Raw genomic sequence first — 20834 nt, forward strand, 5'->3', positions numbered from 1 at the left:
TATCCAGATCTGGCTTAGAAATAAATACCACAAATAGATGTAAAAATATCTCCATATAAGCTAAAACCACAGCCAAGAAGTTCCAGGATTTTTCCTATATATCATCTCTGAGATTCACCTGTTGATCTCAGGAGTCCAGAATGACATCTGGATGCACATAGCTGAGCCTCTGCGCTCTTGGCCAGGCTTAGGCACTTGCTGGGAGAAATGATGAAACACTCTACGGGAGGGACGACAATGTGGCGAGTGGTCAAAAGGCCCAGATGCACTGAGCAGCAGGAGTTTTAGGTCTGCCTCAGTGATGTACGGACCTCCTTCATTGCCAGGAATTCTGGGGTCATGTAAGTTTTTCTAATAGCTTCAATCTCCTGCATTTTTCTGTTGACCTATCTGAATCTTGAATATTTAATAATACTACAAAAAAAGGGTGATCTGTTTGGGTGCACTGCAACCATAAAAATCAAACAAACACCTGCGCATTGTCTTATTATCACTAATACATCAGGAGCGTTGCAGTACTGAATGTATTTGTGTGATTTAGACAGAGTATTAATAATAATAACTTTATTTGTATAGCACTTTTAAAAACATGGGTTTACAAAGTGCTTTGACATGTGCAGAAGTAAGCAGAAGAACAAAGCAACAAACCCAAACAAAAGACAAGAAGACACTTATGCTCCCATATGCTCCTATGTGAAGAAATAGACAGAGTTTTTCTAGAGTTTTGATCATTTTTGATACTAATAGTACATTGAAATAAGGAGATTTGGTGTCAAGTGCAGCAGTTTGCTAAATTAACATGTTCCCATCTGTTTAGCCACTACCCTTTCTCTTTCGTCTCGATAACCTCAGCAGCTTCTTATCAGTGACCAGCAGGATATAAGAGTTCTTTGGTGGTAGAAGTGATGTGTTGCTCATGAACGTTTGAGTCATTCTCCCTTTTCTCCATTTTTGTTGCTATATAATTGACGAAGCAGAGGAATGGTCTTCTTTCCACACTGCCTCATCAAAGTTAACACTGAGGATTTGTCGTGCTTGATGGTGTAACATTAAATTTGTATCGACCTTTTTCAGACATGCACTGTAACGTCACTCACCACAGTGGACAGCAGAAGTGGCATGTTGATTTTAGGCTATACTACAGGGTAGGAAATTAGCACCTGCCACCAGCCTAATGTAGGCAGTGTCAGGTGAATTTGCTCAACTTACTATGTCTGGCCTTTTGCATTCCAGAACATTCACCTTTAAACCTTGTCTTTAAACCTTTTCTGTGTAGCTTTCACTGTGTGGGTCATTGCCTTGCTTGAAAAAAAATCTTCTCCCTAAGCCATAGTTCTCATGCAGACTGAACAAGATGGTCTTCCTGCATTTTCATCAATTTTTCCACATACATTTTACCTTTTACCTTTACAAGCCTTCCAGGGCCAGCCGCCGAGTCGCATGATGCTGCCACCATCATGCTTCACAGTGAAGATGATGTGTTTGTGGTGATGTGCAGCATTCAGTGTCTGCCAAATTTAGAGTCTTGTCTGATGGCCCAAAAGCACCATTTTGGACTTTCTTCAACTTGACTATGGAGTCCCCCACATGCATTTTAGCAAACTCTAGTCCAGGTTTAATCTGAGTTTTCTTCAACAGTGGCTTTCTCCCTCCCGCTCTCCCATAAAACTTTGACTGATGAAGAACTTGGGCAACAGTTGTTGTATGCAGAGTCTCTCCCATCTGAGCTACTGAAGCTTGTAACTCCACAGTAGTCATAGGTGTCTTGGTAGCCTCTCTCACTAGTCTCTTTCTTACACGGTCACTCAGTTTGTAAGGATGACCTGATCTAGGCAGATTTACACATGTGCCAAACCCTCCATTTCTCAATGATGGATTTAACTGAACTCTGGGGGAGGTTCAGTGCTTTTCAATAACCTTTTCTCAGAGTTGCTTGGAGTGTTCTTTTGTCTTCATGGTGTAATGGTAGCCAGGAATACTGATTAACAAGTGACTGGACCTTCCGGATACGGGTCTTTTTTTAGTACAGTTACTTGAGACACATTCCCTACACTCCCCATTTCAGAAATTGTAAGACTGTTAGCACTGGACCTCTGTTGAATAAGGTCATCGACTTTAAAGGACTGAATATTTATGCACTCACTTATTTTACCTAACATATTTTTTAACTGGCATTACTTTGTAGAAATCTGTTTTCATTTTGAAGTTAAAAGTTCATTTGTATTTACTTTTGCCAAAGCAGCCAAATTAGATTGACCATGATTGAGTTATAAAATCAATTTAAGAGCAAAACATCCAGGGGTGAATATTTTTATGGGCACTGTTAAGAAGATGCTTGAGATCTTTTTTATGAACCATTCATAACACAGAGATAAAAAAGCAAAACTCTTACTTTGAAATGAATTAAAACTCAAACAATATATCACATTTTACTAAAGAAAGCGAAACTAAATAAACCAACTAGCAATAAAAAATGTGAAAACAAAGCTCAAATTTAAACCAAAAAGTCTAAATGAAATAAAGATGAGTTATGCTCTTAATACTGATCTAAAAAGAGCTGGTTTTCCCACCACTCATACCAGGAGGGGAAACAGAGAGAAGATGTGGGCCAGAGCACAGCCAGAGATCCTGGGGCCAACAGTTTGGCTGTTGCAAAAACAAACATGGCACTGAATGAAACTTTAGGAAAACTACTGCTATTCCTTAAGACAGGTGCGTCAGAGGGGAATGACATTTATCAATGATAACATTTCAGTAGTGAGGCATATTTTTCCGACTTTACTAGTGATCTATGATGATAAATACCAAGAATCACCCAAACTGGTTCTTACTTTTGTTGTTTGGATGTTGTTGCAGTGGTATCATACCAGGAATTGATGCTGGCTGATTAGAACTAGTCTAAGATTCTGGTTTTGTAACACCTATGAAGGAGAAGGAAAGGAGGAGTGGGTGGGGGTGGGGGGTGAGGAGAAGTGGATCCTGAATGGATGTTGTGCATTTCTTCTTTGTAGGAGCATGAAGTCGTTCCAGAGTCTTGGTGTTCAGGCAGTCATGTGTCGTGCATAATAAAACACAATTTTAGAGCCACCTACCCTGCCCAGTCACCAGCTGCACCGTGTGATGTGTGTTAGCTCTCCAGGCGGAAGATTGCGTTAGCGGAAGCCAGTAATACTGACCAGATTCCTCACTAGACTCCGACAGCCAAATCAAAGCCTGTAAAAGCCGAGCAACAACTCTACCAGAGTGTTTTTATGATCAGTGACGACATTTTGAGTCTGTGCAGTGTGGAATATGAACTTCATGTGGCACATTTATTTATTTAGGCAAGTGTGCAGCTGTGTTTCCTCTTTAGCTCTTGTGTTTATTTTAAATAGCAAGGGGCTGTAATTAAACAAAATAAACAACAAGCTGTTAAAATCAGGGTGCCAGTGTGCCCGTCATGTGTGCACAAAATGCCAGGAGGAAATTATAAAAGTTTTATGTAGACACGTGTATGTGTCTCTTGGAGCCAATGAGTGTATTGTATGTGAATTTTCCTGAGGTCTATAATAAGAGGCGGCCTGGCTGGTGGAAGAGGGTGTGGCCCCTGCCGCCACAAAATTAAAGAACATAAAAGCACAAGGATGAGGGGAAGAGTCAGTGGGGGAAACTGAATGGCTGCGGTTCGACGTCTCTGGGCTGTTTAATCCTGCAGTTAAGAGGAAGTAGAGTCAAGTACACAGAGATCCCTCACAGCTCAGCAGAAATATCTCCACTCCGCTTCTTCCCGTCTCTCAACACATCTTATCACTCCACAGAACAATGGAGGCTAAGGATTTAGGATGTGGTTTCTTTGTTGTCACTTTGTTGCCTTTCACTAATGTGCAATCTTCTGACAGATCTCTGAGGGAAGATGATGAAGTTCCCGTTTCCAAGATGACTCAATTTATCCTGCAGGCACTTTAGTCACTGGTGTGTGTGGGCTCTTCTCATTCAACAGTTTGCCCTAGAGCAAAGGAGAGGTCTATACAAAATAGAAATAAAAGGAGAGAAATTAAAGCCCAAACCAGGCATTTACTGTTTTTTCACTTTTATTATAAAGAATTGATCCCAATGTTGTTATTTTGAGTAACACTGTTAGCCAGACTGTCTGTAGGTATAATACTGCCAACACCTTGAAAGGTCACTCATCACTAACATCCTTTATCTCTTTATTCAGTTTCTTCAAAAACTGCAGAGGAGGAAAAAAAAAAACAGCCATTTTGGGTCTTTATGTTGAATTACATCTTTACTGGTTTCTAAAAAATTCTCCTAAATTTCCTTAAAGGTAGAGTCTACAATATTTAGCTGAGTAGTAGGGATGTATTGATATCAAAATCTCACGATACAATGATACCTCAGTAACTTGATTTTTATTGCAGTATAAAAAAACTCCTCAAACAACAAATGTAGCCTTGGAAAAAAAGAGACTTCAGCATTTATCAAACACTTTATATAAAAGTGCCATAGGTATGCACTAGGCTTAAATGATTTATACTTTGGCTCCAGCATGTTTACAAACTGTCTAAAACCTTCACCTATACATTATGTAATCTGCTGAGCCCTGTGCTGTTGTAGGGAAGTGGGGAAAAGTCCTTTGACCTGACTGGATTCTGCTACTTGCACTTCTGTGAATCTGGAAACCAAAATACTCCCACACATCAGATTAAGCCTCCACAATCTAAAAAGCTTGTCACTCATTTCCCCTTCGCCACTTGTAGAATCCACCATTTTCACGGCATTGGATCAAGCCAGTGAGTTGAGTGCAAAGGGTGATGGGTATGCAGGGGCTGATGGTAACTTTAGTTCCCACTTCTCTTCACTCTGCTCCACTAAAAAAATGTCACTTTTTGCCCTGAAGACCTATCGTTTGAAACTGTTGCATTTCCACGACCGTATTGAGATGCTTCTGCCACAGCTATACAGCAAAATGAACAACACTGTTACATCTCTGCTAGGGGTGGGAATTACTAGTGGCCCCACAAAATGGTATTATCACGATACTTTGCTATTCGATATTATTGCGTTTTAAACATTTTGCAAAATAGTGAGTATTGCGATATCATATATTACGATATATTTCAAAACAATCTAAATGCTTTTATTACTATTATTGTAATTGCAGCAATGAGTGCATAGTGTAGGTTTTGATTTGAAGAGCTATAAAATGTACAGTTTAAGTCAGAGTTAGACAAGGCAAACTGTGTGTAAGCACTGATAGCCCATTCAGTACAAGAGGAGTGTAAACGTACATGAATAGACCTGAATGCTTTGCAATAATGATTTTCAGCCATAAAAATTACATATTTTCCACTCATATATTTTTTCCAAAATTAAAAAAAAGTGTAAAATCTCGTCTCGTCTCATCATACCCCTAGTGTTGGATGTGTTGGTACTGCTACAAGATATTCGTCCCTACATTCCTGTGCTGAATATAATCACTTATTATTTTGGTTCTATATGGGTATAACCTGACAGAGCCTACAAACAACTTTATTACCATTCTGGATCAAAGTAGTGCTAAACCACATTGTAACTACAAGATATTGCTGCTGTCAGTTTACGGGGCAAAGTCCTGGTTTGGATAGAACATCAGTGAAGAAAAGTAATGGTTTTAGCTAACCTTGCAAAGCAGATGGTTTCGCCCGTTTCCGTGTTTCTCACTGGCGAATCCATCTGGCAAAGCTCCCGTCTGATCTGTTTGGGCTCGGTTAGAAAGTGACAGGACCAATCAGCAACGAGGAGCAGTCCTTTCGGGTGTGGCGGAGTTGTGATGTAAGCAAGTAGCAACAAGAGGCCGGTGCATCTGTGGCGGAAGAAATCAGCATGGATACTGCTAAGCGCCAGTTTTATCAGAGCTTGATGAAATTTCTTCATTAAAAGAAGAACAAAGAACAGCAGTGAGTTGTTTTCTTTTCAAAAACGACAAATGTCGTGTACTGACATGTCTACAGTTGCCATGGTTCACGTTATGCAGTTCTGTATGGATTTACACCTTGGTAGCGGCTACATCACGTGTTTTGTAGCTCTGATAGTCCCGTAAAGATGTGACAGACAGAATGTTCATACAATCACCCACTTTTTCAAAGCCTTGTAAGGCTTTAAATGCATGCAAGAGAACAGGTAAATGAAAAGCCCTGAAATTAGTGTGTTTTCAGTCAGACCAACATGCCTACATGTATTTTAAAGTCCAGTACCGATGGATTAACACAAAATAAATCATGCAAGGGTACTGAGGGTAGAGAGAGGGTCCTATGCATTCTTGTGAGTTTCAGGCTGTTACAGTATAAATCTCAGCTCCATGATGCCCAGCGAAGCATGAGGTTGAACCCAGCCCTACAGTTTATGGGTGCAGAGGGCAAGCATGTTTGGTGGCCGCAGTGAGATTTAGAGAGAGAGGTCAATGGAGCCACTGTGGGCATAATCTCAGACTTCTTGGTTGCCTAAAAGTTTGGTTTGACCACAAGTCTTAAACGTGAAGACTCCTTTTCCTGTTGTTACTCTTTCTGCACACGCAGGCTCAGAGGCATGTGTGTGCGTGATGGAGCACACACGGTTAATGATCATTAAATGTGAGTAAGTTATTGCATGAAACTTCACTGACCCTTTTCCAGGGAGCCAGTGCTGTCAGGCCCTGCAGCAGTGCAAATACATCACACAGGCATGATGTCATCAAGGGTCGTCAGTGGGCAGGATGTTTCCTAACGTGGTAATCGCCCTTCTGTGGGTAGTCACCCTGCAACCAGGAATCAAAACCCTCTTCACTCTTTATAGGATAAACATCTTAAGGTCTTGGCTAGTTGACTTTCTCTCCCTGTTGCTACTTTTGGCTTGAGGAAACTATGACTTACTTGTTCCCAGTCCTCTTGTTAAAACATTGTTAAAGTTAGAGTGACAAAGCAAGGAAAGAAACAGACCTCTATGAAGTGTTGTAGTTTTACACACCTTTTTATCCACCCCAAGATCCTCATCATAGATTGATAGATATCAGATTTTTTTGACCTATTGCCCAGCTTGTTTCTGGCTTTGGTAATCAAAGTGTATGGGCTAAATGGAATAATGGTGGCACATTTACCCCAGGGGTAACTGATGGGATGGGAGTAGAGGGGAGGAGGGAGCAAAGGGTGAGATCCCCCTCCTGCGGAGCAGCGGAAGTGTACGAGGTGTGAGGGTGCCCAACAGACACTTGGGCTAATGCAAGCAGTCAGATTTGTCCGCTGTTGATCCGGAGCTGGAGGTGTCGCAGAAGTGTCTTAGGTCCACTGGCTCAGCAGGGGAGTGGGGTGAGGAGGAGGAGGAGGGGGAGAAGGAAAAAGGGACATGTAGGAAGAGAGAAATATATGTTGTTGTTTTTTTAATTTAAGATTCATTTTGGGGATTTTTGACTCATTAGAGAGATAGAACAATAAGGTAAATCATATTGTATTAATATTGTATCATATATTACCTTAAAGTATTGTTTTGTGATTTAATTGTATCCTATCATATCAGTACTTGGACTCCTAAATACACACGGACAAAATTGTCGGTACCCTTCTGTTAAAGAAAAGAAAAACCCACAATGGTCACTGTAATAACTTGAAACTCTCAATGTATCAGTTTTCAGTTTCTCTCGATGAGAGAAACTGAAAACGCCAAAATATTAAGTGAAGGGTACAATCATTGTGCAGGCCAGTTTCATTAGTTTTTTAACTATTCTGTTAAACCACAATTCAAAAACAATGTCTGATTTCATTAGTTTATTTCAGTAATTTTGTATTTATTATGACTTTTGTCAGTTTCAAGTTATTTCAGTGACCATTGTGGGTTTTTCTTTCTTTAATGGAAGGGTACCAACAATTTTGTCCTTGTGTGTATACTAGGCCTGGGCAATATTGCCTAAAAATCATATCAAGGTATTTCTCTTGCCTTAACGGTAACGGTATTATATCACGGTATTACAAAATTAAAAAGTGATCATGCTTTTCAACCAAAATTCAAGTGTTATTAACCCCCTTCTCCCCTTAAAACAAGCCTTTGATGGCATACTAAATTTATGTCTAGGCGTAGGAACACGGAAAAAAATGTTGTTCTTAAAGTCTTTCTAGGTTTACTTCTGTCTAATTGCACTCCAAGTTTCACATTTCATCTCTAGCCTGATGAGGTGTGTAAAGCTGCTAATGACTTTATGGAAGTACTGTGTTTAGCACTGAGTTAGCTTAGCTTAGGCTGCTGTACCGGAAAGTTTTTGCAGCTAGTTTACAGCAGCTTTTCTGACCTCATTTAACATCGCAACCTGGATCTTTGACTCACTGTGGACTTAGATAAGAAAGTCAGAAGTTAAAATAGACCTTTAAATGGTTGTTTAAGCCGTTGTAAGATGAAGACCTGCAGTGCTGGGCTCTCGACAAACTGAGACCACCCAAAGCAGCACTTAGCTTGTGTTAAAGCCCCAGGCAGGCTGACAGAAACGGTACTCTGACTTTGTTGCGGTACAGCAGTCAAATTTTGAGAGGAAAGAGCATGTGTTTTGCCTGCTAACCGTGCTTAGTTTCAACGGCAAGAGCAGGTGACATTCGGTTAGTTACCTGGCTGCATGTAATACTAGAGCTAAACGTGCTATTGACTAGACTCAGCCTGAGCTGTCAGTCAAAAATCACTCACTCCACCAGCTGATACGCTGCGGATATGCCTCGCGCGTGCATCACAGCACAATGTAGGAATTTAAATCGGTGATGACGGTGTTGCAGAAATTCATTCCGTAGCAAAAATTTTACCAGTGACGATATTAATACGGTTTTCCGCCCACCTCTAGTGTATATCAAGTTCTAGCCAGTCATGTTGTTTGGTATCATATGCTTCCTAAGAATTAGTGGCCTGATCATACAGTGGACTTGAAAAATGCAGCACCTCAAAAACCACAACATACAAATGCTACACAGTTGAACAGAAGCACAAGGTCATTTCAGTTTTGTGTCTTGTTCAATGATGAGCTTACTCTGGGGTTCCTTGTTCTGTACCATGCTGAAGTACCATCATACCAAGCCCAGATGAGCCTGAACACATTTACATCCTCATGCTGTAATATGGCAAACAGTTTACAAGACGTGCAGTATTACAGAGTCAGCACAATGGAGAAAGACACAGACATCATGGTAGTTATTTTGGTTATTGTGGGGCTGAATTTGAGTTGTATTGGTCTGATTACAATCTATTGTTGTTTAAAATTATGCACAACATGAGTAGTCATACTGTGCCAAAGCCCGTCTCGTTCCATCCATGCTAGGGCCTCCATGCTTAGACACGGTTCAGATTGCAAAACAGAAAAATAAGCCAGCACACCAGAAACTGCTCCGTAGCTTGTTTGATTAAGATTATCACCACATATGTGATGTTTCCAGCCCTAGCCCTTCATCAAACAATTGTGAGAGTGCCCTGAAATGTTATGTTATGACCTTTAGAGCCACGGCTTGATCAGGCTTTCTGTGCACAGTCAATGCCCATTAGGATTAGTTTATTTGTCTTTTTGTGGGATTTATTTAGAGGCAATTGTAGCCATGGATGGATTAATCTCTTATACTTAGTTGAATGTTTGTTTGCTATTAAAAACAAGCCAGAAATGTGTTTTTGTTGGATTAAGAGGTTTTTAGAAATAACAACATAGTATTTAGAAGGACTTGAGTTAAATGTAATTCTATTCAGGATGTGGTTAACCTCAAATCATTCCGTATGTTTGGGAGAATATCTGAGGTTTGTGCTGTTGGCTTGCTCAGTCTCTGAGCAGTGAGGAACATGATAAAGACACTGTATTCCCCATAGGAAAGCATAAATCCTTAAAGATGCTAACATAGTGTTGATAGACTCGTAATCTTCTGATTGCCAGGTGCACAGCAGGGAGATTTCATCATCCTGATGTCTCTGATGTGTTCTGTTGTGCATGTGTGCATTCTGCACAAGTCCATGAAGTGGGCTAACTGTGCATCAGCAGCAGCAAATCAAATGCAAAGCAAATGATAAAAGCAGCTTACTGTGTGTATTCATTTGTGTTCATACGTTAGTCACAGAATCTCTAATTATGGATTACAGAAACCCATAATGATTGTGTTACCGTGTGGTGACGCACAAGACCATTCGCTTCACAGGAAACACTTTGTGATCATTGTTTGTGTGCATTTGCATGTGTGCAGTGGATCCAGACTCTGGTAATCTGAATGAAGGGGCTCATATGGCATGAAAGGGTGTGTTCACCATGTTTGTGGTGTGTTTGTGCTTGTGGCACAGGTGGGGCGATGGCTACTCACTTCCTCCCACGGGAAGTCATAAATGCGCTGCTTGGCTTTGACTGTGCCTCTTCCTCTCATCTAATGACTGCCATAATGCTGTAATGGACTGTATATGAAAAAAAGGCTCAAGAGTCATGTAGTGGTTGTTGTAGTTTTATTTTTTAAAAATAAAAAGAACTTCTCAAGCGGGTATGGAAAGTGATGTAAGAGAAATGGTACATGTGGGAGTTACACAGCAGCATCCAGCTGTTCTCACAGGCAAAGATAAAGAGGTTTTAGAGTGAAGGGGTGGGCGGCTGCTCCGGAGGCTAAAAAACAGATCTGGCTTTCTCCCCAGAGGGATTGCACCTGCACTGGGCTGCAAGAGGAGGGAGGGGTTTCTTGAGGAATAAGCAGACCCTGTAGCAGACTGAGGTAGAAAGGACAAATGAGAAAATGAGGCCAGAGTTCCCTAAGCTGACATGCCAGATACACTTTCATATATCCATTGCATGGATATATTTCATATTCATATGGTAAACCTCCCATACAAAGCGTTAGGGAAGGGCAGGAAGGTGACTTGGAAGGTGACTGGATGAACGTTCCATCTGTCTACTAGACTATTGCTGCATTCAAGCTAATCACTACACAGGTCATAGCTATTGGTTTTGGCTTCCTGTAAAACAAGCCCCACCTGTAGCTATTGCCTTAAGCCTGTTTTAGGCTCGGTGCATCCACAGAGTCGCGAGTGTCTGCATGTCAAGAGTGACGTCAAATCTTCAGACACACCCCTTCGTAGGGCTCCAGTGTGGCAATTTTTGGCCTGACCATGCACTTTCCCAAATTATAACAGAAGTTGGTATGCCAGACGTCAAGATGTCCGATTTTGAAGAACTTTTAGGTACAGAGGTGAGTACAGTCACACACAGTAGGAAAAGAGGAAGAATGGTGTACTTCCCCATCTATCTCTCACATCAACTGCACAAGTATATTGTACTCCCCTCGTCCCGCCTCTCTTGATTGAGTTGCTGTGCGGACCATCAGCTCTTCCTTTTGTATTTTGTTTTAGCAACAAGAGTAAACCAAGTTGCTCCTCTTCTTGGTTCTTTTTATTGTAAGAAAGTTTTCCTTTATAACTTCCATTAAATCAGTTTGTCTGTGCAGCCATCTATGCAAAAAGCGTAACCAAGGCTCAAGTCTCCCTAAATAATGCTGATTGGTCAGGTCCTTTTTCAGACTGAACACAATCGTCTAAGATTCGAGCTTTGCATGATAGATTTGCCTGATGATACGCATGGAATCTGGCAAATCCATCTGCCTTGCAAGGTTAAGAGTTCCCTTGATGACAGAAAACTAAAATGACTGTTTTAAGTGTAGTATTGAAATACCTTTTGAATAGAAGAGTGCGAAATGAGAAGTGTCCTGAGGGTTTGCAGCTTATTTTATAGCAGCTCATGAAGATTGATGGGCACTGTCTGGACACAAGTTCATAACTGTGTGGACACACAGTGTTAGTGGTATGATTTAAGGTAAAAAAAAAAAAAGTAAAATAAATATTTTGAAGTCATCATTACACAATTTTTAACTTCAACATGATGCAAGAATAAATCAAATTATTTTGACACCCATTTTGATTCCCTGACTTAAAACTAAACGGTTTGTAATACAATACGTTTCTTTTTTGTTTGTTTAGCCTTTAAAATCTTTTAGGCTTAAGTCCAGCTATTTTAATGAAGCAATCCAAGAGGGAAAATTGATCCCATTACTTGTAACACAAGTGGTTACCAGCTACAAGTTTGGAGTGTAGCGGCGGTGTGTTTGGGTGTAGTTGTAAACCATGTTGTGGACTACCAACAGTTTTTGATATGATACCTTACCATATGAAATGATACAATATGACGTGATACGATACGTTATAATCAATGTGATTTATCAGGGCACAACATGAAACAACCCAATATGACATGATATGATACGACATGAAACAACATGATACAATACGATATGATACAATCAATAGAATACGTCATGATACAATAGGTCACCATTCTATAGGACATCACAATACAACACAGTAGGATACGACATAAGAAACGAAATTATACAATATGATAGGATAAGATTCATCATGATATGATACGATAAGTCACTATATGATGTATTACAATACGATATGTCACGATGCGGTATGATATGATACGATACATCACGATACAACATGATAGGATATTAGGGGTGTGTATTGGCAAGAATCTGGCGATACAATACGTATCACGATACAGGGGTGCCAATGTTGATATATTGCTTTATACTGTGACACTATAAGCAAGACGATATATTGCGATATTTTTGTAATTATAAACTTAAAACAAAAAGTAAGGCAATTTGTGTTTGGTACGTTATTTCTTTGTTGTAACAATGCTTCTTGGTAATAAATATTATACTGTTAGAAAGCCTGTTTATTACCCTTTTAAGTGATGCCACATTTGTAAGGATCATGCATTTGTGGTATGAGCAGCAGAGCTGAGTATGTGGGTTGTGCCCATGAAAAATGTGCCAAATCTTCTCTGACAAGGTTCTTGTGGAGGAAGACTGATCCTTATGTCCAGCTTTAAGGACTGATGGACTGTGTTGTGAGGTGGGCATGACGAGCCAGTGTTTTTTTTTAAATGTATTACAGAAGCCTTCGTTCTTAATGACACCACAATGGTGCACGCCCTTACAAAAAAAAAAGAAACAAAGTATTGACTGGGTAATTATAGTGACATGAGTAAAAATCAGCAGTAGCATTAGCAGGCGTCTTTCACGTTAGCTGTTAGCCGCTAAGCTATGCTATGATGTCTGGCGTCAGGTTCGTCGTGTTGTCCGAGTATTTCACTCTGGCGTGGCATATCTTACAAATGACTTGTATCCTGTACAAATCTGTACAGTCTTTAATGTTTTGGAAGCCAAAACAAGTCTACATATCCGCTACAAATGCAGCAGAACCTGCACTGCTTGCTAGGAATGACCGGATTCAGAAGTCCTGTGGGATCTCATTGTCTAAGCAGAGAAGGGGGAAGGGTCAACTGCTTGTTGCCAGCTGGCAATGCCTGCTGCCAAGTAGCGGTCAGGGGGTGACATTACACTAAAAACTACTGCACCAACAAAGTAAATTATTGTTAAAAAAAATATCGATATTGCATTTTAAAATATCAATACAGTATTGCGCCGTAAAATATCGTGATTTATCAGTCTATCAATATTTTCTAACACTCCTATAGGATATGATGAGATATATGATATATGATACAAGATGATATGCCATCATACTATACTGTATTTGGCAAACGATACCGTTGATATTATCTGAGAGGACCACACTGCAAGACCAAACAGTACAAGATTGTTAAAAAATGATTTGTGTTAACTTAAAAATCCAAAATAGCTATTTCAACTCTATTTTTCTGAGTTGATAGAACAGATTTGTAGTTTTAAGTAAACATTGCTTGATCACTCTCAGCATTCTTTTCCACTGTACTTAAATTATTTGCCAATTATCCTGTAATTTGCATAGTTTTCCTAGAATTCCTTTGAGCATTGGACTCTTTTGCACCATGAGTGAAGTTACCCTGTCAGTTAGGGAAGTCCTGCCTGTGGTGAATAACTTCAACATAGAAAGGATGATGTACTGAACTCTGTAGAAGAGCACTCTCTGGGTCAAAGTGCATCTTTCAGTCCCACTTACTTGTCGTCAATCAAATTAGCTTACTTTGTGTGGCATGATTGTCTGGTATTGGAATATACCAAAGTTATAAGGGAAAATTGTAGAGGATGAGAAACATGTAGGTTAGATACCTATTCTTGAGTTGTACTCAGAAAATGTTTTCCCACTACTCAAAGCTTTTATTTAATCAGTTGTGTCAAATACTTTGAGTATTTTCAACATGTCTGGGTTTTACAGAGCATATGTTTTTAGATTACATTAATATTGTTTGGCATCAAATTTCCAGGGAAATGATGAATTAGTGAATCAATATTTTCTCCTATCTCTTTTCAGCAGAGACTTGAAGGAGACTGACTTGATGAAAGCCTTGTTGATGAAACAGTCAACAGTTTGCTGGAAGCTTGTAGTGTGTTTACTTCTCTGTAAACAAGTTAGAAAGGAATCTCTGCAGCTGAGAACCAGAGAAGGCTTGGCTATTTGTTTTATTATAAAGTTTAAAAGGATCAGTCAAGGATGATGGATGAATCAATTATTTTTTTTCAATCTGTTACTTAATAAATTAAGTTTTTCAGGAGCTGAAGCTAAGATACACAGAATGGAGACAATAATATATGCTTAAAATATCACTGGGGTCTTGCAATACATTGTGTTAAATCTGTGGCTTTTGCAAGCTTTAACCAACTAGGTTTGGCTGTTTTTGTGTGTGTTTATGTATCTTTGAGTATGCATGGATGCATAGATATGTGGGGGGTCCATCTGAAAGTTGATAAAGAGGAAGATGGAGGAAGAGCCAGGAGATGATGAGAGACAAGGCGATGACCCCCAGGACATCCTGCCGACTCTTGAGAGGAGTGGGGTCATAGGGGCCACATCTTGGGGATGCAGGTGGGGGTTGAAAGCTGACGTGTAGGGATAAGAGAGGAGGGTACACCAAACATGGAGCCCCAACTCATGAGAACCAGATGAAGGGCAGACCGAACGGCTCTCTTGGGCTTTGAGAGGAAAAGAGCGAGAAAAAGGGACTCATAAAACTGTCAGACTCTGCCTGCATCTCTCTATCATTTACTCTTTGTGCACCAGATGCATCACTGCTAGTGCCACTTCTCATAAATACTAAAAATGTTTCAATCTTAAGCCACAGCACATCTATGGATACAATAGGAGATGCTAAAGGGCATTCTCTGGGATGTTTTTCCATCGTAAGATGCAACTTAATATCACTTTAAACTCTTTGGTATATGAAGCTCTCTGTTATCCCTGCTAATAAAGACCAGATACAAAAGACCTCATGAGAAGGAGCCACAGTCTCTACTTACATGACATCTGTCTGATAATATCTTTTAATTTCTTTTTTCTTCTTTCTTATTTCAGTGGAGCATGATAAAGAGTTCCTACCAGTGCGGCGGCATCACAAGGAGTTCAGATTCGACCTGTCACGAATCCCAGAGGGCGAGGCGGTCACTGCAGCTGAGTTTCGTATTTACAAAGATTTCATCCATGAACGCTATGAGAACGAGACATTCCGCATCAGCGTCTACCAGGTGTTGGAGGAACACTCTGACAGGTGAGCAGGTGTTTATGGTTATGTGTTTGTGCAACAAAAGCGAGCTTCAATATTTCAAATTGACAAGTAGAATTTGGTTTTGTTGCAGTGCCCGAACTCTTCTATGAGTGCTGAAATTTTAAATTTCACTTTTGATGAGTCAGCTAAAATGGGTTTAGGTACGGCCATGTTAGTGGTGTGTCAGCCAAGATGGCAATGTTTGTATACTTTATATAAAAGTGCACTCCTTTTCCTTACTATTTGATTAGTTGCTCTGATATTTCACAAGACAGGCTTTCTGAAGACCTGCACTCTCACCCCCAAGTTTCAAATACTCAGTCTGCATAGCAATCAGCACACAAAAGGCACTGCGGAGCAAATCGCTCCCTTTCTAGATACCGCCAGGTCTGTTTTCGGCACCCCTGTCAAAACGTGTCTACCACTTCAGGGAAGAGCAGGGAAAACTGCTGTGCACCAGGAAAGCATGGTAGGCAGAGTATGTGGAGTTTGAGGGCCAGGCCTCTCCACTATGAGGCCATCTGTAATGTAAGGCCCAAAAGCAATGAAAAAGATTACTAAATGCTCTTCTTAATTACAAGCAATGGAGGAATAGAAAAACGGTTGCAAACCACAGTTCTAAGCTAGTCTTCTTCTCTGCTGGGAAAACAGTCGATTGCTCCATTCAGGTGGGGAGTGAGTCTTCACCTCAAGTGAAGTAGTTCAAGTGTCTCGGGATCTTGTTCATGAGTGAGAGTAGAATGGACTATGAGAGAGGCGGATTGGTGCAGCATCAGCAGTATTGCAGATGTTAAGGGGGAGCTGAGTCAGAGGGCAAAGCTTTGAATGTAGCAGCTGATCTTCACTCTAACACTCACCTATGGTCATGAGTCTTGGGTTATGGAGACAGAATGGGATCGCCGAAAACCCAGTGGCCAACCCAAAACTCTAAATTATGATTGGCTATGTGCTTATCAAAGGCAAAACTTGCAGGTGTTGCAGGTTTCTAACCTTGCAAAGCAAATGGATTTACCAGACTCCATCTTTGTCATTAGGCAAACTCATCTTAAAAAGCTCCAATCAGCGACGAACCTAACACTGTTCGGACCAATCATTGTCATTTGAGGAGAACAAGGCGGTAGCTATGGGCGGAGTTTAGTTGTACTCCAGATTGTTAGCAATGGAGGACTGGCTGCCTCAAGTGCAGTGACTAGCTCAGATAAAGCTCTTGCATAGTGTCAATTTTACCAGAACTTGACCACTTTCTGCAAGAAATGAGGAATAAAACAACACTAAAAGGTTTCATGGTGGGAACGATGTTTTCGCTCTTCTGTCATCCTGCTTCGGCATGAGTTTGTGAGAGTTATGGGGGGATAGGGTTAGTCTTAGGGTGAGTTGGTGTAAAGGCAATGCCTGCTAGTGGAGTGATAAGCACAGACATAGCCACAGAGGCAATTTTGTAAGGAATGGACATTTCTTTATTAAAACAAGGGCAGAGAGAAATGCTGAAAGCTTTTCATGATGTAAAAGATGTTTAAGCTCTCCTCCCGATCTGCTTCAGCATGGGTTTGCAATCGTTATAAGTGGGCTCTGCCGGTGTAGCCAATGGCTGCTGATGTTAGTAGATATTATCTCAGGTGTGGCTGTAGAAAAGCGGCAGTTTAATCAGAACTGGACCACATTTCTTTTTAAAACTAGAGGAAAGAGCTACACCAAAGGCTTGTCCCTACAGGCCTCCAGGCATTGTATCAGTTTTATTTACCAAGAAGCTCCGCCATTAACAATCTACTGTAACCTATCAGCTCAGGAGAAGTGCATGTGCTCAACATCAATTTGTCTCGTCAATCTGTAGAGAATGGGAAAGACAGAACGTATGTGCAATCACCTTCCAAGAATTGTTTGAACATTTTTTGAAAATTGCCCTTCCCAAACGCTTTCTATGGGCGTTTTCCCAGTTGAATGTGAAATATATTCAAGCAATTGACCATGAAACTGTCTGTCTGACATGTCAGCTGCAGGTTTCATGTAGCTCTCTTTGCATGGGATATGTGCTTTGCTTAGTACTTGAAGTCATGAATCCTGAGTGCACATATTCCAGGCAACCCCTAAAATCTGTTTTCTTCTTCTCCACTTTAACTTCTGACCAGGTTACCATTGTTCATGTCATAAGGGCCACCTAAAGGAGTTACTAGTAGTGACACGTAGAGCTGAATTGGATTGCAAATCATTTGGAGAACCATTTTTATTTAATTGGAATACCAGTCAATAAAGTATATTGCAGTATTGATACTTGTCTTATTCATCATATTTCAGGTTTTTTACTTGATAAACATTTAATATCAGTAATATTTCACCATCTTTGGCATTACAGAATCATCTGGAAGTTTCTGTAATCAGAGCAGCTTTTGGCCCCACCTCTCCTTGTGGCTAATCTGTGCAGTCTAGCAGGTGTATGTAACTCAGGAGCAGTCCATGTCCTGCTCTCCTCAAACCTTCCTAAAGGTTTCTGTTGTCCAGTGGGAACAACACTCTCATTTATTCCTTTGCCAGAGACGGGCCTGAGTACATGAATGAACCAGAGCTGTGTGACACTCTATCTGCCCGGTCAGAAAATGGGTCGGGAAACATGAATGGCCACATGAAGAACAAGGGATTTTGGTCTTCGATGGTCAAAGAGAAAAAAATCAAGAGTTCAGTGTCAGACAAAAGGCCTGACTTGAATATGCACTATTCCACTCACTACTTTTCACACAGTTTTTTTTCTCTTTTGCAGCTGTGTTTTTCCCTCTCGCTCTCTTCTTCTCTCTTCATCTTTGGCTTTCTGGCTCTCCCACCAAATTCCAGCCAGTGATGGACTGTGTTTTGTGTGTGAAAGGACCAGTCGTTTATAAAGCCATTATTGTCAATTAAGAAAATGAAGTGTTCCCCTGGGCCTCGCCATCTGGAGCCCTCCCTCCCTCGCTCACTTTCTCTTTTTTTTACTTCATCTCACTCTTTGTTTCCCTCAGTCACACTCCTCTAACTCCCTCTCTTCACTTCATTACTTTGCTTTGGTCTCTTGGCTTTACACTCTGTTACATGGGTTCAACCGATCCTTTGGAATTGTGCATATACGTAATCTCTGTTGACTTAAGTTGATGTCTTACTGTGAGCAGGAACTTTGACTGTCTCCTCCATCTGTCCTCTTCAGGGAGTCCGACCTGTTTCTCCTGGATTCTCGGGTGATCTGGGCAGCAGAGGAGGGCTGGCTGGTGTTTGACGTGACTGCCACCAGTAACCACTGGGTCCTGAACCCTGGTAGGAACCTGGGTCTGCAGCTGGCCCTGGAGAGCACAAATGGTAAGAATTAAACAGACCAGTCAACTCCTCTGTATAAGAAGTTATCTTAACTGTATCAGCTGATGGGCTCTGAAATAGGCGGTTGAAAATTACAAGAATACACATGAAAAACCAGGTAAAGAAAATATATCTAAGGTAGGCAGGCACTTTTATGAAATCAGTAAAGGACTCAACATAGTACCTGTTAGCCTTGGATAAGTTGTTGATGTAGCCTGGGCTTAGTCTGGTGGCTAAGCTACCCTGGGTCTTGGATCTGGCTAGGTGGCTTAGCTGACAGCATAGTTTGGGCTTAGCCTGGAGGTTGAGCTGCTAGTCCAACTCCAGATCCACCAGTTATCTCCTTTTGCTCCTGCCAATGCAGCAAGGCAGTTTTAACTTCCCCTTTTGCACTTAAAAAAATAGATTTTGTGTTAATGGTTTTTGCCTTCATTGGCTATTGACTATACTCAAAATCTGACCAATCAGATTGGACTGTAAATTTTTTTGTCATGAACACCCCTGCTTAACAGAAGTAAGATGTTTTAAAGCATTGTTGTACACTTGTGCTTTAGACTACAAGGGGGGAGATGGCGATAATAACTTTTAAATAGAAACAATATGTAACTATTTAACCTTAACAACCTTTTTCATCAGGTGAAGAATTTGACTTGTTATGTTCAAACATTCAGCCCATTGCCAACATTTCTGAGATATTTCAGGAATTTTTTGGCATTTGTGAAAACACCAATAGAGATTTAAACTCCCTCCACTGCTTGTCCTCTTCTGGCCAACGTTCTTTTTTATATTTAGTCTGGTGCCACACTCCTACAGCCCCATATGACTCTTATGTACCTTATCTGATTTAACACTGACTACCTTTCTCTGTCATCTTCATTGTGAAAATACTAGATTGACAAGACAGCAAAAGTGTGCACACAAAAAATAGTGAACACTGGGGCGTCAGTTTGGCCTGGCCGTTAGTTTTCTTGCACCATACAGTATCTGTAGTCCTTTGTCCTAACCCCCGGCTCCTTCCCGCTCTTTATATGGCATCCTTCTCGATCCATGTTCTATCTATATAAATGAATGGGAAATGCCAAAATCTGATGCTAAAGTACAGCTGTGCTGATTCTTTAAACCAATAGTGTCACATTATCTCAGAGACAGCAGAGCAGGTTGTTACTTCATATTGCAAACATGTGGTTCAGTATTCAGCCAGATTCCCTGACAGTTATTGTTGAGAAGCAGATTGGAGTCCTGCTGCCCAGACTTGGGCTATGAAGTATTAATCATCTCACTCACCTTCCATAACATTTTCTTTATTATTTCAAAACATGTTTTGCTAAGTTTGTGAAGTGCCATGGGGTTTGTTCCAGCACTTCTTTGTTTACAGCACTGCAACCAGAAATCACAAGTATGCCACTCAAACTTGAAACAATAAAATTATCAAGTATCTTCATGTTTCAGTTGGGACAGTTTAAGGAGTAATAGGGAATGTGAGGTTCAGCTGCTTTTTTGTTCCTTTTCCTCTCTGTTATGTACATTTTTTGGACTGGTTTTCATGTGGGAAATAAAATCGAGCGTACAGTGTTAGTCAAGCGCTGCCATAATTGAGATAAGCTGATCTCATGCAAGCCTTCATCAGCTGATGGCCAGGTAATTTGTTCTAGGCACACTATAGGCTTATTGTTCTCGTGCTGCCTTATTTAAACTGCTCTTGTCTTGTCTGGAGCAACCCTCCTCCACCCCAGCTCCCCCTTCATTCTGCTTCTGAATAAACGGATAAACTTTAAGCACAAACGATGCTGAAAAAGTTTAAATCTACAATTGTCATGTGGTAAAATGTGCAATAGAAAAAATCAGTGTAATCAAGCTCAGTCATTGAAGTAAATACTGATAAATCGTATTCAAACCTCACAAGAATCAAATTAGCATTGTGTTCAAAAAGGCAAAAATAAGTAAGAAGCTTTGCTGTAATGCTGAGTCAATAATGTTTAATGTCTTAACATCT

The 20834-nt window shown here is 40.6% G+C and overlaps 1 protein-coding gene across 1 annotated transcript in view; it reads left to right on the plus strand.

The window, feature by feature from the left end:
- Positions 1-20834, plus strand: part of bmp7b (bone morphogenetic protein 7b) — a 38978-nt gene that overhangs the window by 8739 nt on the left and 9405 nt on the right. Inside the window, exons 2-3 of the mRNA XM_041798436.1 lie at positions 15337-15529; positions 18696-18844. Coding sequence (XP_041654370.1) covers positions 15337-15529; positions 18696-18844 — 342 coding nt within the window. The remainder of the gene's footprint in view (positions 1-15336; positions 15530-18695; positions 18845-20834) is intronic.

This window comes from Cheilinus undulatus, linkage group 11 (assembly GCF_018320785.1).
Source record: "Cheilinus undulatus linkage group 11, ASM1832078v1, whole genome shotgun sequence".
Lineage (NCBI taxonomy): Eukaryota > Metazoa > Chordata > Actinopteri > Labriformes > Labridae > Cheilinus > Cheilinus undulatus.